The sequence below is a fragment of the Puntigrus tetrazona genome, chromosome 4, assembly GCF_018831695.1.
Source record: "Puntigrus tetrazona isolate hp1 chromosome 4, ASM1883169v1, whole genome shotgun sequence".
NCBI classification, from domain to species: Eukaryota; Metazoa; Chordata; class Actinopteri; order Cypriniformes; family Cyprinidae; genus Puntigrus; species Puntigrus tetrazona.
In genome coordinates, this window is record NC_056702.1 from 23,631,687 (window position 1) to 23,651,144 (window position 19,458).

Genomic DNA, 19,458 nt, shown 5'->3' on the forward strand with positions numbered 1-19,458 from the left:
TGTGTGTGTGTATGCTTAGTCTTCTCAGTGTAGTCTTGTCAATTAGTAGGTATTGATTAATAAATTTAGTTTCGTTATTACGAATTTTCGTTTGTGTGTTATGTGATTGAAAAGTCAAACTCATGCCCAGATCCGTTGCTACCTGCTCGAGGTAAAGCTAAAATCAGATAAATGAGTAAAGTCCAATTGATTTATTTTGCTGATCACAGAGTAAATTCATATTGGTAACATACATTTAAATTACCCTAAAACGCTGGACGTATTAGGTGATTTAAAGGTATATTTGAATTGCATACTAACGTGAATCTTTTAAGATTCAATTCCCCAAACTTGAATTAAGAGCTAATTCAAATGATAATTCATAATTATCATAATCGAAGGTATAATCCTACATCGTCAATCAGCACAACCCTAGTGTGGTGTCCAGTTTATCTTTAAAATTATAACCTAAAATACCGGCTTCCAGCAACGGCCGTATGCACCTTCATGAGAGCATTGAGTTAAGGCTTCTTGATTTAGATTATAAATTCAGTTTTTAGGTGATCTATTTCTTTGTGACGAAGCAAGTAGGTTGTATTTCCAGAATTTTTTCTGAAGGACATCCCCTACACATCGGCTCTGAAATCTGGATGAGCTTTTATATTTACTGCCATGCTTACTCCATTAGCTGTTTCCATCAACCTATTTTTATGAGCATAAAAACTATATATTTTGCATAAAAACACTGGACGTAGATGCCAAAATGTGCAGATTTGTATACGATAGAAACACTTGAATAAAAAAAAACATGCTCCAAACTTCTTGGATAGAAAAAAATGCTTTATCTATCCATTTTCTTCTGCTCATCTTGGGTCGGGTTGCTATATTTTTCATACGCGTTTCCATTTGCTCTTGTTTTAGGATTATTCTGGCTGGGGGAGAAATGAAAAAAACAATGTAAGAAAGTTAATAGACAATTTTTTGCTGAAATTCGTTGTTCTGTTGTTGCTTGCTTAGATTTGCAGGTGTCCTGGGACAGGTGAGGGAGTGAGCGGATGCTGGTGGAGCTGCTCAGAGAAGACATTAAACTCCAGAGAGACAGAGGAGAGAATAGATTATTTATTAACCCTTCTCTGAAAAAAAGAGTGGAAAGTCTTCTCAGAGACTCGGAGGACAATGCAGTGGACAGTAGAAGAGGCATGGAGACCCCTCTGTATGATGTACCAGTGTCCAGACAGGAGAGAAACACCAGGGTCTGGATTGTGAAACCCATTCTCTTCTCAGAAGATCCAGGAGCCCTGTAGGATCTCTCTGCTCAGCCCAAAACCATTAAACCAGTTCCGGCACATTCAGTACAGGACTCTGTCTGATGCAGAGAAAGACGGAAAAGAGAAATGAATAGCTATGAAAAACTAATTAGAACAAGAAATACTGGGATACTTTAGTAAACTACTTTTAGTAACTACTAATACCACATTGGGGAAAAGTACTTGTCACATTTAAAATCTTAGCTGCAGGAGACTTCAACCAAAAATGAAAACATGAGAGTAAGTAAATGATTACAGAATGTTTATTTTCTATAATTAAAGTATTGTATTGTGTATGCTAATACTACTACTTAAAGTGAAGGTATAGGCCTACAGTATTGTTCTGAAAAAGAATTTGGATGGTTTTGTATCAATATTAGTGCTGCACCACTGTGTATGTTGCATTTTATTTCTGAATTATGTTCAGGGTTGTTAAATTTAACTTATATTTATACTTCATATAATGTTGGGTTTAATCGACAACAATGACTCAGAGAACAAAACTGAAGAAAATCTAGTACTTTATATTTGATAGAGAAAAGGCCTTAGATATTATTCAGCATTTGATCTACTGTGTGTGTATTGTATGTTTTTTTATAGTTTTTTTTTTTTAATGGATCATTGCATTCAAGCAAGATCCAAACCGATACCTGCATTAAAGTTGTCATCCGGGGATTAAACCAGTCTCGAGACCGACTCCATTGTGACGTGAAACATGAAAGTGAAAGTGAAAGTGATCAACTCTGGCTCCTCCTATCCTGTAGGACGTCAGCTCTCCGTTGCTATGCGACAGGAGCGGTAATCTAGAACACTTGAGGAAATCCCGAGGAGGCGTGGCTTCGAGCTTCACGCGCTTCAGTTTGGGACACAGATACAGTGGTCTGTGTTTGTTTCCACTAGCTGCTCGTGAAACGGAAGTTTAACACATTAGAAGTAAGGACGTCCTCGTATTTAATTCCGCGTTGAAAAATAAAGTGCTTAGGTGTGTGTTCGTTGAATGACCCCGTTCAAAGTACACATCAAAGTACCGCGAGAGCGAAAGTAAAGAGAACACAGAACCGTTAGTCGATCTCGCGATACTTTGATGTTATGCACCTTGTACTTTACATGTGACGTTTACACCTGATCGTTTTTTCTGATCGAAAAACCGTAACCGTATTAACCTAATCCTGATTTTTAATGTTTATGCGGGGACATACATGAACATAAATAGAAAACAAAGACATTTTAAGAAGTTGTCTAGAAACTGAACATTTTGATCAAAGCAAGTCTTCAGCTGTGGAGCAGAAAGACACTTCCTTATTCATGTAAGTAAAGATTAAATACTGTCTTAATTATGAAACACTCATGAAACATTATCAAATATGAACAAACAGGATTCACTCTAATGTGCTGTAAAAATGAATAAATACACACACATATATATATATATATATATATATATATATATATATATATATATATATATATATATATATATATATATATATATATATATATATAAAAGGGAAACAGGATGTTTTCCCAATTTTGTAAGTCTGTCATTTTGTCTTGTTTGATTTATCAAGAAGAAGAGACCACACAGAATATTGTATTCTTTTATTTGATGAGTATTAATAAGATACACAGTACACAGGGTATTGTATTCACTTTATTGAATAGTAGAAAGAAAGACCACCACAGCATCATGTGTAAAAGTAGTTTATTGAGAAAAAACATTAAGTATGATATATATGCACTCTGATGCCAGACAGACTCTGATTTTTAGACCTGAGCAGAACAGACCACAGAGAAGTCTTCTGTGACCTGTCTTGTGAGTATGATTAAATACTTATGAGAGATAGGACAGACTCGACTTACTTTACCTAACCTGAGGATAAACAAAATAAGGTAGAAGGTGCAGAAGATTTGAGCACCATAAAACAATGCAAAAGAAGACCATGCTTAGAGACAAAGTTATAAAACTCTCCTGCTAAAAATTCAAGACATCATTGGCTCTTGGTGTGACCCTCACAGTCCTCAAAAGGCCTCGCTATGTAGTCTTCTACCTTTTGGTCTCTCCTAAATCTCACGACTGCTCGTCTTATAAAATCTGGCGAGCGGGGAAACAGCCCAGCTGCTGTCCTGAGAATTTGAGAATGTCTACAACCTTATGTCTTGGTGCCAGACCTTGTGGTTTTGACTAAAGCTCCTTGGATCTCAGTAGATACGCATCTTAGCTCTTTAAGGCTGGAAGGCTGATTCCCCAAATAATAATTAAACAGCTAATTTACCTTAGAGTGGTTGCACCAGACGCTTGTTAATACCAGTGTGACGGGGAGTGGATCTGATGCAATAAACACTAAAATTAGCATTTTCTCTTAATCAGAGCTAATCAGAGCAAATCAGAGCTCCAAGCAAGACCCCAGTCTGTTGTCACAAAATAACTTTTAGTGACTGACAGATACAGAGAGCAAATTCTCCCTGCTTAGTTCAGTGGACTGAAACCTTGCTTGTGATAATAAATTAAATAAGCATCTTTCCACCCCTTTTAATAACCTAAATAAGCACCGATAAGTTTTTTTTTTATATTCACTTAAATAAAAAAGAGACTAACTACAATTGAAATAAAACTTATATTTTGGTTTTGTGAATGTCAAACCTTCTCCATTCTGCAGATATTGCTGCTTTCTGGTTTGTGCTTTGTAAATTACAGAAAGTCCACAAGATATCTGTCACGAATGAGCGGTCTGAGGCGTGCGGATCCATGTGCAGGCTTTTATTAAATGAAGGCATGGTCAAAACAGGCAGGCGTCAAACAGGGCAAACAGATGTATCAGAGACGATTCAAACACAAAATCCAGAAACAGGCGAAGGTCAGGTCAGGCAGCAAACAATCGGAACAACGGAAGACAGGCAGGGTCAAAACGAGGGAAACCAGAAACAATAATCCAATGGCAATCTAACAAAGAAACAGGTGAAACAATGCAACCTGCAGTTGAGTGGCTTGCTGCAGTATTTATAGTCCTGGGACAGGAAGTTGTCGCAGAGGGAGTGAATGCAGATCACCCAGAGGTCAGGGCTCCCTCTGCTGGCTTAGTGACAATATCTCCCGAAACCTGTCCATAAGGTATTTTTTTTAAATATCAAAAACAGATGATTTAATATATAGATAACGAATACATTTTGTAGAAATTCATTTTAGGTTTTGACTGTGAATGTCTGTCTTTAACGGTCCTTAAGCTAAAAATTATTAGGCCTATATGACGTCTCTGGACAGTTTTTATTACTGAAAAAAAATGAAAACAGTACAAAGCAGCATATAAACTAAGGAAACAATTTTTGGCCTTAGAGGCCGTGTCAGTCCTGAGAATAAAAACAGACAATATTATATTGTAATACTCTAAATGCTGTTGCAAAAAATGCAAAAGCCAAACAAAACCATTTGTCCTAAAACAGACACTTGTCCTAAAACTGCTCAGCAAATTTTAAATGCTCATCAGACACTCACCATGTGAAAGAACAAGAGATCTCCTGGACATCTGTCCGAAAACTCAGTCTCAAGAGAAAGTGGGCCATACAGCAAGACAACAAAGAACGGTTAAAGAAAGAGGTGGAAGGAGCTGAAACAAGCAGTTCAATTGAGGAAAACCCACCAACATCACAGAGTTGAAGTGGTTACGTAATGAGGAACGAGCTGAAAGTCCTACAAGATGAACAAGATGTAGGAAAATGAGGACACATCAGATACTGAAAACAAAAATTCACATACTTTTGCAGCAAACAGATATGTAACAATCAATATTTTATCTCAATTTCTTTTGTAGATTTCTTTGTCTACGTTCAGGAGAAATGTTATGTTTTGGGTCATATTTATGTAGAAATATAAAAAAAAATTGTAAAGGCTTTCACTGTAGTTTTTAAAATGTCACATTTGAGCTCACTTTAGCTCTTTTCTTTTTCTTAATCTGCAGTCGTGAGTTGGTGAAGGACGATGGCGTCTGTTAAAAAGCTGCTCTTGGACCAACTGATGGAGCTGGCAGAAGATGAACTGAAGAAATTTCATTGGCATTTAGTGAATTTTTATCAAAAGTGCATATCAAAGTCTGAATTGAAAAATGCAGATAGACTTGACACAGTAGATAAGATGGTGATGTGTTTTGGACCAGATGAAGCTGTGAAGGTCATGGTAGACGTCCTGAGAAAGATAAACCAAAATGATCTGGCTGAACAGTTGCAGAATGAACACAAGCAAGGTAACATTTAATTTACTGTGACTGTAACATTATTAAATATTTAACAGTGTGAAGGTTTGACCTCTTTGCTCTACTGATATGTTTCTGAGATAAATGTTTCCCAGTGAGTGATTCTCTCTTTTTCTCTCTCCCAGCTCAGACTGAGGACAATATGAAGACATCTGTCCCTGTTAGAGGTAATTCACAACATATCACATATAATCCACATATATCATATCACAGCCTGTGAATGGAAATAAGAGATCACATCAGAGGCAGATTTCATACAGATATATAGAAGTGTCCCCAGTGATACCCAGCCTACAATGGTCTGAAAGCCTTGCTTAAACATCTTATAATGTATTTGAATTCAATTAAAGTTAACCAAAAGGTGGCACTGTCACAAAATAGATTCAGTATCACCGAGACATGATTACGGTCATGCATGCTAAGGTTATTTAAAGCAAGTTTAAACACACATTCTGTTTGATGTGCTAGATCATGTGGAAACCATTCATCAGTTTTGAGTGAGACTGATCTCATGGCATAAAGATCTCAATCAATAAGTGATCTGGAAAGAGCATAGACATTCAGATATTGTAAAACTGAAAAATTGTTAAAATGAATTTAATCTGTCTGAATCAGTTACTTACAATAACAATCATGCTGATATGAAAATGTGACAAATTTGTTTAGTGTTTTTGTCTCTTTTTTTATTGTAGAGCTGCAAAATGTCTTGAAAACTCACAAAAACAACATGAAGATGAAGGCAAAATACATTTTTGAGGGCAACAAAGAAACTGACACAGATCTGAAAGCTGTTTACACAGATCTGTTCATCACAGAGGGAGATATGAAAGATGTAAATCAGGAACATGAGATTCTGAAGATTGATGATGCTTTCAAGAACAAAAAAACACAGGACAAACCAATCAAATGCAATGATATATTTACTGAACTAAGGAAAAACAATGAGTTAAAGATTGTGTTGACCAAAGGAGTCGCTGGCATTGGAAAAACTGTGTCTGTGCACAAGTTCATCCTGGACTGGGCCGAAGGAGAATCTAATCAGGATATAGACTGTGTGTTCCTGCTTCCATTCAGAGAGATCAATGTGATTAAAGAGAGAGAGGTCAGTCTCCATGAGTTTCTGCTGAAATTTAATCCTGAATTGATGTACCTAGAGAAATCAAAGTTATATACAGAATATAAACTTGTGTTTATATTTGATGGACTTGATGAGAGTCGACTGCCTTTGATTTTTGAAAGTGATGCATTGAACACTGTTGAGGAAAGATCATCTGTAGATGTGCTCTTTACAAGTCTGGTCAAAGGTAAACTGCTTCCATCAGCTCTTGTCTGGGTCACATCACGACCAGCAGCAGCCAATCAGATCCCTCCTCAGTATGTAGGATTGTTCACAGAAGTGCAAGGATTCACTGACCTACAAAAGGAGGAGTACTTCAGAAAGAAATTCACAGATGAGAGTCTGTCCTCCAGAATCATCTCACACATTAAGACGTCTCGTAGTCTCTACATCATGTGCCACATTCCTGTGTTCTGCTGGATCACAGCCACAGTACTTCAGGATATTCTCACTGAGAACAATGAAGAGAACATCAGCACAACACTCACTGAAATGTACATTCACTTCCTGAGGATACAGATGAACATGAAGTGTCAGAAATATGGCAAACAACAAGAAGGAGAATGTTCAGAGCACTTACTTTTAAATAGAAAGATGATTCTGAAGTTAGCCAAGCTAGCGTTTGAACAGCTGAAGCAGGAAAACATTGTGTTCTATGAGAAAGATCTGAAAGCATGTGGTATTGATGTGAGTAAAGATGCTGAGTTCACAGGAATGATCGCTCAGATCTTTAAGAAGGAAGTTGGACTTTATAAGACAAAGGTCTTCTGCTTTGTGCATCTGAGCGCTTCAAGAGTTCCTCGCTGCAGTGCATGTGTTCATCTGTTACCTGAAAAAAAACAAGCAAGAGCTGAAGTTTTTCTTTGATGATTCACAAACTACAGTCATACAAAATCTTACATTTCCTTTTAGAAAGGTCAAATGGCATGACTTAACAGAGAGAGCCATTGAAAAAGCAATGCAGAGTAAGAGAGGGCATCTGGACCTGTTCCTGCGGTTTCTGATGGGAATTTCACTGGAATCCAGTCAAAATCTGCTCAAAGGCCTGCTCACACACACTGAAGACACCACAGAGAGCATCAGAAATCTAAGTGCACATATTAAAGAATTACAACAACAGGACATCTCAGATGAAACTTCAGTCAACCTGTTCTACTGCTTACTTGAGCTCAAGGATAATTCATTATATGAGGAAATCCAGAGTTACCTCAGTTCAAATGAACATCCAGGAAGAGATCTCTCATCTTCAATGTGCACAGTGTTGACCTACATACTACTGATGTCAGAGAAGGTGCTAGATGAGTTCAACCCAAAGAGGTTCACATCAAAACTAGCAGACTACAAGAGACTCATTCCAGCTGTGAGATGCTGCAGAAAAGCTCTGTGAGTATTTCACTGACTGCTGTTTAATTAAATGATTTGTTCTACGTCACTAAACAATGAAATGTAAATGTGAAGTGAAGTCCTCCGATTATGAAGAGAAAAATAAGTTATTGCAGAAAAAAAAACTGAACATCAGTAGATAATCAGGTTAAAACATTCTATTTTGGCAGATTCGAAAGCTGTGGTTTTGATGAAACATGCTGTGAAACTCTGTCCTCTGCTCTACAATCATCAAACCATCTGACAGAGCTGAACCTGAGGACCAATCATCTGCAGGATTCAGGAGTGAAGCTGCTTTCTGATGGACTGAAGAGTTCACACTGTCGTTTAAACATACTGAGGTTTGACAATCACACACGTTTGAAACTTAATATGTTCAAACATGTTAATAAATAGGTGTTTCATTGTTATAGGTAGCAGATATTTCAGTATGATTGTATCAGTGTTATTTTATCTAGTCAAAAACAAAAACAGAGAATTTTGTAATACCGCTTTCCACTTATGCTTTTTGCTTCCGGCTTATGACTGTTCGGACGCTCTTGCTTACTGCTCCACGCTTTGCTTCTTTTTATCTACTTTTATCTACTTTTTTTCTGATTTTACTAAGTTTTAACTTCAGCATATAGCACAGTGCTCAAACAACACATATTTGGCAAAAACTTTCGGGATTGCAATAATAGCTACTACGAAGAACTAGATTATCTGCCTCCCGCTGCTAGCAGCTTACATTCCGGAGACGGGAAAACACAGCTTCCTATCTTCAACAAACAAGAAAGAAAATGCCTCTTCTGGAATCTACTTGCTGCACAAACTGCCACAGACTGCTACAAAGGATTGTGGCTCTTGAAACGAAGTTACTTGCTGGACTTCCAAAACAAGCAGATCACACAGCAGATCATCACGGACCCCCTCAGCCCACAGCCGGTGAGTCCTGTGAATCTAGTCAATCTCGACAGTATATAAATGTAGTGAATCAAGCTAAAGCTGATCAACACACAAATCAGTGGCAAAGACAGGGAGCGAGACCCAAAGGCACTCGAGACATCAGACTGTCACGAGTATCTCATATTGCCGCTGTGGCATCATCTACCCCAGACATGGCCATGAGAAGGCTTGGAAAAACTGGTATTTTACCACCCCCTGTACAGCTCGAGAACAGATTTGAATCTTTAACGAATTTGGGTGAGGAATCCCCGAAAGTGACTGAGCAGGAGTCATATCAGCCAGTAGCTAACACCGCTACAAACAGGCACTCAAGGTCGAGCAGACAGCGGCGTTCAGATCACAGAGCAGCCGAGCCCAGAACTCTGATAGTCGGAGACTCCATTATCAGAAACGTCAGGAGCAGAACGACAACTACATGCTGCTTTCCTCAAGCGACCGTCTCTGATGTAAACAATGGACTTCAGAACGTTCTAATGAAGCACAAGACTGCAAAACGAGTCATCATCCATGTGGGGAAGAATGACATTCGTAAGGAGCAATCAGAACTCCTGAAGAGGGACTTCAGTGAACTTATCGAAACACTTCAAAGAGTTGAAGTCCAGTCGTTCATCAGTGGACCACTCCCAGCAAGGGGAACAAACATGTTTTCACGGTTGCTTGGACTGAATACTTGGCTACAAAGAACCTGCAGTCAAAAAGGAGTCAACTTCATCGACAACTTCAATATATTCTGGGGACACAGACAACTGTTTAAACTGGATGGCCTTCACCCAAACAAACTTGGTGCGAGAGTGTTAAAGGACAACATCTATTTTTCACTCCGTCATCCATCAGCAGAGTGTGCCAGTCCACTCAACATGAATGGCACACACACACCTGGACAAAGTATGGATGACGACAGGACTTCATATCAGCCTCAGAGTCATCATCTGGTCGACACATCCCACAAGGACACTGAAAACACCACAGAGCCACAACAAGCACTGTTTGTGGACACTATCACGGTTGAGCCCTGCCCGCAGAGCCCATCACAGACACAATGTGACGCACAACAACGGCTCCAGGACTCAGAGCCGAAGGACGACTCTCTGGTAATCAGCCAGGAAGCCAGGACAGCATAATTCTGCCACCGAAACACCAATGCTCTGTTTACCAGAGACATTATCCTCTCTCAAGCATCGCCACTTCTCAGCTTCTCACAAAAAATGGAGGAACTGGTGGCTAAAACCAGACTCTCCCACTCCTTTGCTGCGAGCCCCAGTTATCAACTACAAAACGGCGGGCACCACCGCCTCCAAGGCCGCTGGGCCCAGCTCGCCTCCTCCAGCGAGAGCTCTTGGGCCGCTGCGACAACGCCAGGCCATCCTCCTCCATCTGCAGCTGGTAAAGCAAAAACAACTGATAACAGCTCTCAGTGATGTGTTTCGGGTCCCCGCAACTACAGCAAAAACTTTCAGGATGTTTAGAAAACAAGCGGGAACCCAGTGTGTCTCTCACTATCTCCGTCTTATTACAGGATAGAAAGTCTAAGGCCTTTTCAAGGCGTACAGCTAACAAATCTAATCTGCGCCCATTAGACAACAAACTCAGACTTCTATAGAAACAAAAAGTACTACCATCAAGCTAGCATTATTAAATGTTCGATCACTAAAAACAAATCATTTGTGATCAATGATTTAATAATTACAAACAATCTGGATTTTATGTTTCTAAATGAAACATGGCTTGAAGAAAGCTGCAGTGCAACAGTGCTCAATGAAACAGCCCTCCCAACTTCACTTATATGAATGTTTGCAGAGTTGACAAGAGAGGGGGTGGGGTTACTGCTCTCTTTAAAGATGTCTTTCAGTGCAGACAAGTGTCATTTGGTCAGTACTTGTCATTTGAATATCTAGGGATAGTGTTGAAAGGTGCTCCACGCATCCTGTTTATCATTATTTACAGGCCTCCAAAATATTCTCCAGCCTTTGTTGAAGAGAGTTCACAGAATTGTTATCAATGATTTGTTCAGAATTTGACTGTTTTGTGATTGCAGGGATTTTAATATCCACATAGAAAATGCAGAAATCAAAACTACAAAAGAATTTGTAACCGTTTTAAACACTTTTGAGCTGATTCAGCATGTGCATGGACCTACACATCACCATGGGCACACACTAGATTTACTCATCAGTAAGGGTTTACAGCTTTCGTCCATTGTTATCAAGGATGTAGCACTGTCTGATCACTTCTGTATTTTCTTTGATATATTGATCTCTGCTACCACTGAATCCAGATCTGTCACTGTCAGAAAGAGATGCATTAATGAGAACACAAGTGTGCTATTTATGAAGGCTGTTTCTTCAATGCCAAGCATTTCTGCCGACTGCGTTGATCTTCTCCTAGAGTCCTTTGACTCAAAAGTTAAGAATGTCATGGATGACATTGCACCTGTGAAAGTCAGTAAGAAGACTGGCAGACAAAAGTCATGTTGGAAAAATCAACAGCAGTGCAGATCATGAAAAGGCAATGCAGAAAGGCTGAGCGGACGTGGCGGAAGACAAAACTTGAAATCCACTATAGCATCTATAAAGACAGCCTGCATGCTTTTAATGTGGAATTAGCCACAGCACGACAGACGTTTTTCTCAAACCTTATAAATAGTAACCTGAACAACACCCGCACTCTTTTTGCTACGGTTGAGAGACTGACAAACCCCCCAAGTCAGATTCCCAGTGAAATGCTTTCTGACAGCAAATGCAATGAGTTTGCCTCATTCTTTTCTGAGAAGATCGAAAATATCAGAAAGGCAATTAAAACATCAGATGATGTAGAGATATGTCAGATTCAACCACAATCTCAAAAAGGAGTCACTATGTGTGTTCTTGAAGCAATTGATAGCAAAACTTTGGAGGAAGTAGTACAGCACCTAAAATCCTCAACCTGCTGTCTTGACACACTTCCCACATCCTTTCTTAAAAGCGTGTTTGACTGTTTAAAAGCTGACATCTTAGAAGTGGTGAACACATCACTTCTTTCTGGGACTTTTCCAAACGCCCTGAAAACTGCGGTTGTTAAGCCCCTCCTGAAAAAGAGAAATCTTGATAACAGTATATTGAGTAACTATAGACCGATATCAAATCTTCCGGTCATAGGCAAGATCATTGAAAAGGTAGTTCTGAATCAGCTGAACAGCTACTTGAACTCAAATGGTTATCTGGATAATTTTCAATCTGGTTTCAGACCGCACCACAGCACAGAGACAGCGTTAGTTAAGATAATAAATGATATTCGCCTAAACTCTGATTCTGGTAAAATATCAGTGCTGGTACTACTAGATCTTAGTGCTGCGTTTGACACTGTCGATCATAACATTCTTCTAGACAGACTGGAAAACTGGGTCGGGCTTTCTGGAATGGCTCTAAACTGGTTCAGGTCATATTTAGAGGAGGGGTTATTATGTGAGTATAGGAGAGCATAGGTCTAAGTGGACGTCCATGACATGCGAGTCCCACAAGGCTCTTTCTTGCGCCCGCTCTTGTTTAGCCTGTATATGCTCCCACTAAGTCAAATAATGAGAAAGAATCAAATTGCCTATCACAGCTATGCTGACGACACACAGATTTACCTAGCTTTATCTCCAAATGACTACAGCCCCATTGAATCACTCTGCCAATGCATTGATGAAATCAACAGTTGGATGTGCCAAAATTTTCTTCAGTTAAACAAGGAGAAAACTGAGGTCATTGCATTTGGAAATAAAGATGAAGTTCACAAGGTGAATGCATATCTTGACTCAAGGGGTCAAACAACCAAAAGGCAAGTCAAGAATCTTGGTGTGATTCTAGAGACCGACCTTAGTTTCAGCTGTCATGTCAAAGCAGTGACTAAATCAGCGTACTATCACCTAAAAAATATTGCAAGAATAAGATGCTTTGTGCCCAGGCAAGACCTGGAGAAACTAGTCCATGCCTTCATCACCAGCAGGGTGGACTATTGTAATGGTCTCCTCACTGGCCTTCCCAAAAGACCATCAGACAGCTGCAGCTCATCCAGAACGCTGCTGCCAGGATCCTGACTCGAACCAGAAAATCAGAGCACATCACACCAGTCCTCAGGTCCTTACACTGGCTTCCAGTGACATTTAGAATTGATTTTAAAGCACTTTTACTCATTTATAAATCACTCAATGGACTAGGACCTAAATACATTGCAGATATGATCACTATTTATACACCTAACAGACCACTCAGATCATTAGGATCAAGTCAGTTAGAAATACCAAAGGTTCACACCAAACAAGGAGAATCTGCTTTTAGTTATTATGCTGCTCGCATCTGGAACCAGCTTCCTGAAGAGATCAGATGTGCTGAAACATTAGTCACTTTTAAATCCAGACTCAAAACTCATCTGTTTAGTTGTGCATTTACAGAATGAGCACTGTGCTGCGTCCGAACTGTGCTACTTGCTTCTTTTATTTTAAACTGTTTTAAATCAATCTCTTTTGCTTTTAATTCAATTTATCTTAAATCAGTGTTTTTATTTTATTTTAATTTCTTTTATTGTTATTTAAATCTTGTAATTATTTTATTTCCTCTTTTGTAAAGCACTTTGAATTACCATTGTGTATGAAATGTGCTATATAAATAAACTTGCCTTGCCTTGCCTTGCCTTGCCTTATGAGATGAAATAAGACCTTCATGACGTTTAACAGTTTATTTAAAAAAGTTATGTATTTAAGTTTATTTAAAAACAGTCTTAGATGGGACATGATACATAGTCTATACAGTACAAATGTACTGTTTCTACAGAATGTATTTGTAATGGAAAACAAATGTATGTATGTGCACTTAATGCACTTGTAAAAATAGACAAAAGGAACACTAAATATGAATGCAACCAGTGTCCAATAAAGGAGCACTTAATTAAAGCATAAAGCAATTATAGCACTTAAAGTTTGTTTTCTCAGAAAATCTGAAAATGTAAATCTATGGTTAATAAATTGCCAACAAAGCATTATCTATCACATATGTTGTATTTAAGGTGACCATAGTTAGTTCACCATAAAATGAAAATTAGCAGGTTTTACTTGCCTTGATGTATGTGACTTTTTTCTTTCAGACAAATCCAATCAAATTCAATTGTCCTAGTCCCTCCAGGTCTTTTCATTGTATTTATCATGGGGTAGCTTTTAACAGTTCAGAACACATAACTTATTAGTAATAAGACTTCCCTCAATTGGCTCTTGGGGGGTTGAACCACCCGCCCACTAAAATGATTGAGATTAAAAATGCCAGTTAAATTTTTTGTCTGAAAAGAAAAAAAATCCCATACACCTAGGATGCTTCGGAGTTATGTAAAACATCGAATTTTCATTTCAAATTTTCAAGGGGGAACTAACTCTTTAAGCATGTTCAACTACAGAGACAATCAGTGAGGAACCCACCACTTGTATATAGTCTAGTAATGTAATAAATACAGTTTATATATAACTAATGAAATATAATAGTTTTGAAATAATTTAGAAGTGCATTATTATTGTATTCCTTTTATAAAGTGTTATTCAGTACAAACATGCATTCCAAAGTGTAAACTATATAGCCTGATAAATTCACATCAATATGTCAATTTTCTTCTTTTCACAGGCTGTGTGGGTGTCATCTCACTGCTCTGTCCTCTATAAGTTTATCTTCAACTTTACAATCATCAAACTCTGTCCTGAAAGAGCTGGACCTGAGTAACAATGATCTGCAGGATTCAGGAGTGAAGCGTCTTTCTGATGGACTCAATAGTCCAGTCTCTAAACTGGAGATACTAAGGCATGAGTTTGAAATACTTCATTATTTATTCATTAAAAAATCCCAATGTTGAGTTCAATTCTGTATGCAACTACTGTGTTCATCTTGTATAGATTTTCCACATGTAATCTCACTGCACAGTCTTGTGGGAGTTTGTCTTCAGTTTTACAATCCTCAAACTCTGTCCTGAAAGAGCTGGACCTGAGTAACAATGACCTGCAGGATTCAGGAGTGAAGCTTCTTTTGGATGGACTGAAGAGTCCAAACTCTAAGCTGGAGATACTGAGGTTTGACTTTGAAACACTTCATTATTTATTTATTATTTAAAAAATCCAAATATTAAAATTAATTTTGTTTGTAATTACTGTATTCATATTATTTAGATTTTCCACATGTAATCTCACTGCACAGTCTTGTGGGAGTTTGTCTTCAGTTTTACAATCCTCAAACTCTGTTCTGAAAGAGCTGGACCTGAGTAACAATGATTTGCAGGATTCAGGAGTGAAGCTTCTTTCTGATGGACTCAATAGTCCAATTTCTAAACTGGAGATACTAAGGCATGAGTTTGAAAAACTTCATTATTTATTCATTAAAAATCCCAGTGTTGAGTTCAATTCTGTATGTAACTACTGTGTTCATCTTGTTCAGATTTTCCACATGTAATATCACTGCACAGTCTTGTGGGAGTTTGTCTTCAGTTTTACAATCCTCAAACTCTGTCCTGAAAGAGCTGGACCTGAGTAACAATGATCTGCAGGATTCAGGAGTGAAGCTTCTTTCTGAAGGACTGAAGAGTCCAAACTCTAGACTGAAGATACTGAGGTTTGACTTTGAAATTCTTTGTTATTAACTCTTTAAAAAAAACCTTAATGTTTAGAATGCATGCAAAACCATGTATGCAATTATCGTGTTAATCTTGTATAGATTTTCTACACGTAATCTCACTGCACAGTGTGCAATATCACAGAAGATATAATATCATAATTGTTGTTTTAATGATGTGAGATTTTCAATTATCTAGTAGTTTTGCAAAACGTACCCTCAGAGTGTGAAGTCTAGACTAGTGAGTGTGCACATTTAGAGTGCTTTTCTTTACTGCTTGATTCTATTTAATAAAATACATTTAGAATGATCACAAAGACATGCAGGCAGAATATTTCATATAGTTAATTACCATAATGTAACAATTTAGTTCACTGAAGATGAGCATAGTGAGAACTCATGTGCAATTTTGTTTACAGAGACATAATCCATAATCTAAACAAACGAATACTTGACTTGAAACACACTTGACTGAACAATGAATAGACTTGACTTGGAATAGACTTGGCATGAACAGGATAGATTCATTGACAGCAGGTTCCCTGTTAGCAAATCTCAGAGACGTCAAATAGACATCTGCATTTATATCTTCAAGAATAGATAATAATAGACAACTAAATATGAAGAAAGATGGCAAAGAATTTGTAGAAACAAATGGAGTGAAGACAGAATGTCTCTCCTAGGACCACAACCTTAATGTGGTGAAGGGGTTTGAGTGCCTCAGTGGCCCAATGAGCTATATGGCCCTGGTAGGGTCTCCTAAAGCAAACAGGTCCTAGTTGACAAGCTAGACAAAGAGCGCTTCTGTTGGATCTGTTGGCGGAGGAGGAAGCCGGACACACTAGGCAGGCCCAAACGTACTGTGAAGGTCTGTTGGGCAACCCCTGAATCCGGTGGTGGACACCGGAAGTAACGAATGGCGTCAAGCTGAAGAAGGAGTCCTATCAGGCCTTGTTGGTTTGTGAGACTCTTTATTGAGCAGTTTGGATCCTCCAGTTTTTCAGAGAGGTGATCAGTTGACATCTCCACCCCTTTCTTCACCTGTAATATTGAGTTGAATATGTTTTAACAGAATGTTGGTTGTGGCAAGTATTACACAAAACGCAGAAAGAAGCCATTATATTGGCCACATAGGCCTTTTCCTATCTTATGTTTCTTTCTTTCACTACTTTTACTTAAGATTTTAGCAGCAGTATTGTGCCACTATTATTTGTGAGAGATTTCATGCTTTACATTTGCATTTAAAAAATATATGTCCAATATTTGTTTCTTATTGATAATGATAAATGAGCACAAAATACTTTTTTTGACCAACTATTTTATTGAACAGTTAAATATTAAAAAAAAAACAAAAAAAACAATCTAATTCAATGTGGATTGCTGTTGTATGTTTTTAGGTTGTCTGGCTGCATGGTGACAGAGGAAGGCTGTGGTTATGTGTCTTCAGCTCTGACTTCAAACCCTCACACCTGAGAGAGCTGGATCTGAGCTACAATCATCCTGGAGATTCAGGAGTGAAGCTGCTCTCTGAAAAACTGGAGGATCCAAACTGCTCACTAAATAAACTCAAGTATGTTATGCAGGAGAGGTATTTGGGGTTTATTGTTTAACCCTTATGCAGTTTTTGTCCATTTCTGACCAGAGAATATATATATTTTTTAAATTATAGCTTCACCTGAATGGTACAAAACTCTGTTATTGTTATGTAAACACACAAAAAAATTGAGGGCATGATTTGAAAAAAAGTAATCATAAAAAATGTAACTGCTTAATGTGAAATGGGGTAAAATACAGAACATTTTGGTGTACAATTTACAAATGCCCAACAATGCAGATGCAAAATTGCAATGCAATGAAGGGGGTGAACCTCTAAAACATCTAAAGTGCAAAATCAACACACACACACACACACACACACCTCTATGAACTTGTGTGCCATAAAAGTGGACAGCAAGGAAGTTGTTTGTCTGGAAACAAGACAAAAAACAATATCTATATAATTCTAATAATTTTTGCAATGTCAGCAACTGCAGTCTTCTACTGACTGACTGTGACTATGTGTGTGTTTTTTAGTGTTGAGCATGGAGGAGAATCCAGGATTACAGCAGGACTCAAAAAATGTATGACAATTATACAATACAATTATGATTGTATTAAGATCATTATTATAATAATTCATACTTTTGATTTGATTAAATAAGATAAATGTTCGTTTTTATGGAATAATATTGCAATAGTATATGTGTGTGTGTGTGTGTGTATATATATGTATATATATGTATATTGTGACGAGGCAGAGGAAGTACAAGAGAAACAGGTTAGTTTGAGATCCCGGAGGGTGTATTTATTAGTAAAACACAGTGCGGGTGCGGTGGAGTTCGGTGAGCTCAGCGGTGAGCTCAACGGTGAGTGCGGCGGGAGTCGTCTCGGTGCTTCCAGTGCTCGGAGTTGTGAGGAGTCCACGGTGAGGTAATCGGGGAATTAGCTCAGGTAGGCCCATCACGGGGTGGCTTCTGGGAGACAGAGAGAGAGACAACAGGTTAGCACTCGGTCGGAGTCTCGTGGCTCACTGAAGCCGCCGCCTGGCCGGGCTTATCTGGCCCGCGGCTGACGAGCTCAGGTGTGGCGAATCCGTCGTTGAGTGGCTGGTGCAGGTGTTCCAGGTTTGTTCCCAGGGCAACGCTGATGGATCCTCGAAGCTCGTCACACTACATATATATATATATATATATATATATGTGTGTCTATATATATATATATATATATATATATATATATATATATATATATATATGGTGTCTTCGTTGTGCTGCCGGGGAAGTGCAGGGCAGGTAGTGCTCCAGGGGGCAGGGTCCAGGTAAGGTGCGGAGTCCGGCAGCCACACGCTGTCTTCTCCTGTTCGGGGCGCGAGGGGTGGCGGCTTCTTCCGTGTCATCTCCGTCGCTTCTTTCCTCCGGTCGTCAGAGATTAAGGGGATAAACGGCTCGGCATCCTGGCCCGTCAGCCATACACGGGTGCGGTCGTCGCCTGGACTATACGGGGGTCATCGCCTGGACTACGTGGTCCCACGACGCGCTTCTCTAGCGGCGGGGCGAGCTCCTTCACGCACCCTTCCTGGACCCACGAGGACACCAGCGTGCATGCACGGGGGAAGAGACCGGTCTCTCGAGGAGAGGCGCGTTGGGTTTTTAACGGCGGCATTTACGAGGCTTAATTCACTCCAGGAGTGCCTCGTCACACGTCGCCAGACCTGACCAATACCACGCCCCTCCTCTCGAACACACCCACTCCCGTCTGGAGCCTGGTGAAGGCCGGCGAATAAAGGACGAGGTGATGATGACAATAAAGGGGAGGGGCAGCCGACTCGTCACAATATATATATACATACAATTTTATTTAGGTCATTATTAATATTATTAAATTATTAATAACAATTATTTAGTAGTTTTTATTTAATTTGTCATTATTTTTTATTATTGTTGTACTTAGTATGATTGTAATAATATTTAAAATAACAATTGTTTTTCTTCAATATTATTGTAAGGAAGGGTCAAAGACATTCGGATCCATGTGCGACAAGACTTTAATCGTGGTCAGGCAGGCAGGGTCAAACAGGAGCAGGAAGTACAATACAGGGATGATCACTGACTTAAACGATACCAGGAAGAAGGTCGAGGCAGGGGGCTTATAATGGGAGTCAGGAACAGGCAGAAGGTCAGTAGACAGGCAGAGAACAAAGACAATCCAAATCAGCAACAGGTAATCAAACACAAAGAAGAACGCTCAGAATTGCAGCCAGAACAAACAAGACTTTGCGGTGAGTGTCTGTGAGGAAGTTCATTATATAGGGTGTGGTGATGGGAAACAGCTGGCAGGGCTAATCA

At 39.0% G+C, this 19,458-nt stretch overlaps 1 protein-coding gene across 1 annotated transcript in view; it reads left to right on the top strand.

Moving 5' to 3' along the window:
- The first annotated feature begins 2,111 nt into the window (after positions 1-2,111).
- LOC122342945 (NACHT, LRR and PYD domains-containing protein 12-like) overlaps positions 2,112-19,458 on the top strand; it is a 510,774-nt gene continuing 493,427 nt past the window's right edge. Inside the window, 10 exon segments of the mRNA XM_043237168.1 lie at positions 2,112-2,219; positions 5,240-5,521; positions 5,656-5,697; positions 6,223-7,433; positions 7,435-8,030; positions 8,201-8,371; positions 14,600-14,773; positions 14,866-15,039; positions 15,136-15,309; positions 15,401-15,574. Coding sequence (XP_043093103.1) covers positions 5,260-5,521; positions 5,656-5,697; positions 6,223-7,433; positions 7,435-8,030; positions 8,201-8,371; positions 14,600-14,773; positions 14,866-15,039; positions 15,136-15,309; positions 15,401-15,574 — 2,978 coding nt within the window. The 5' untranslated portion in view covers positions 2,112-2,219; positions 5,240-5,259.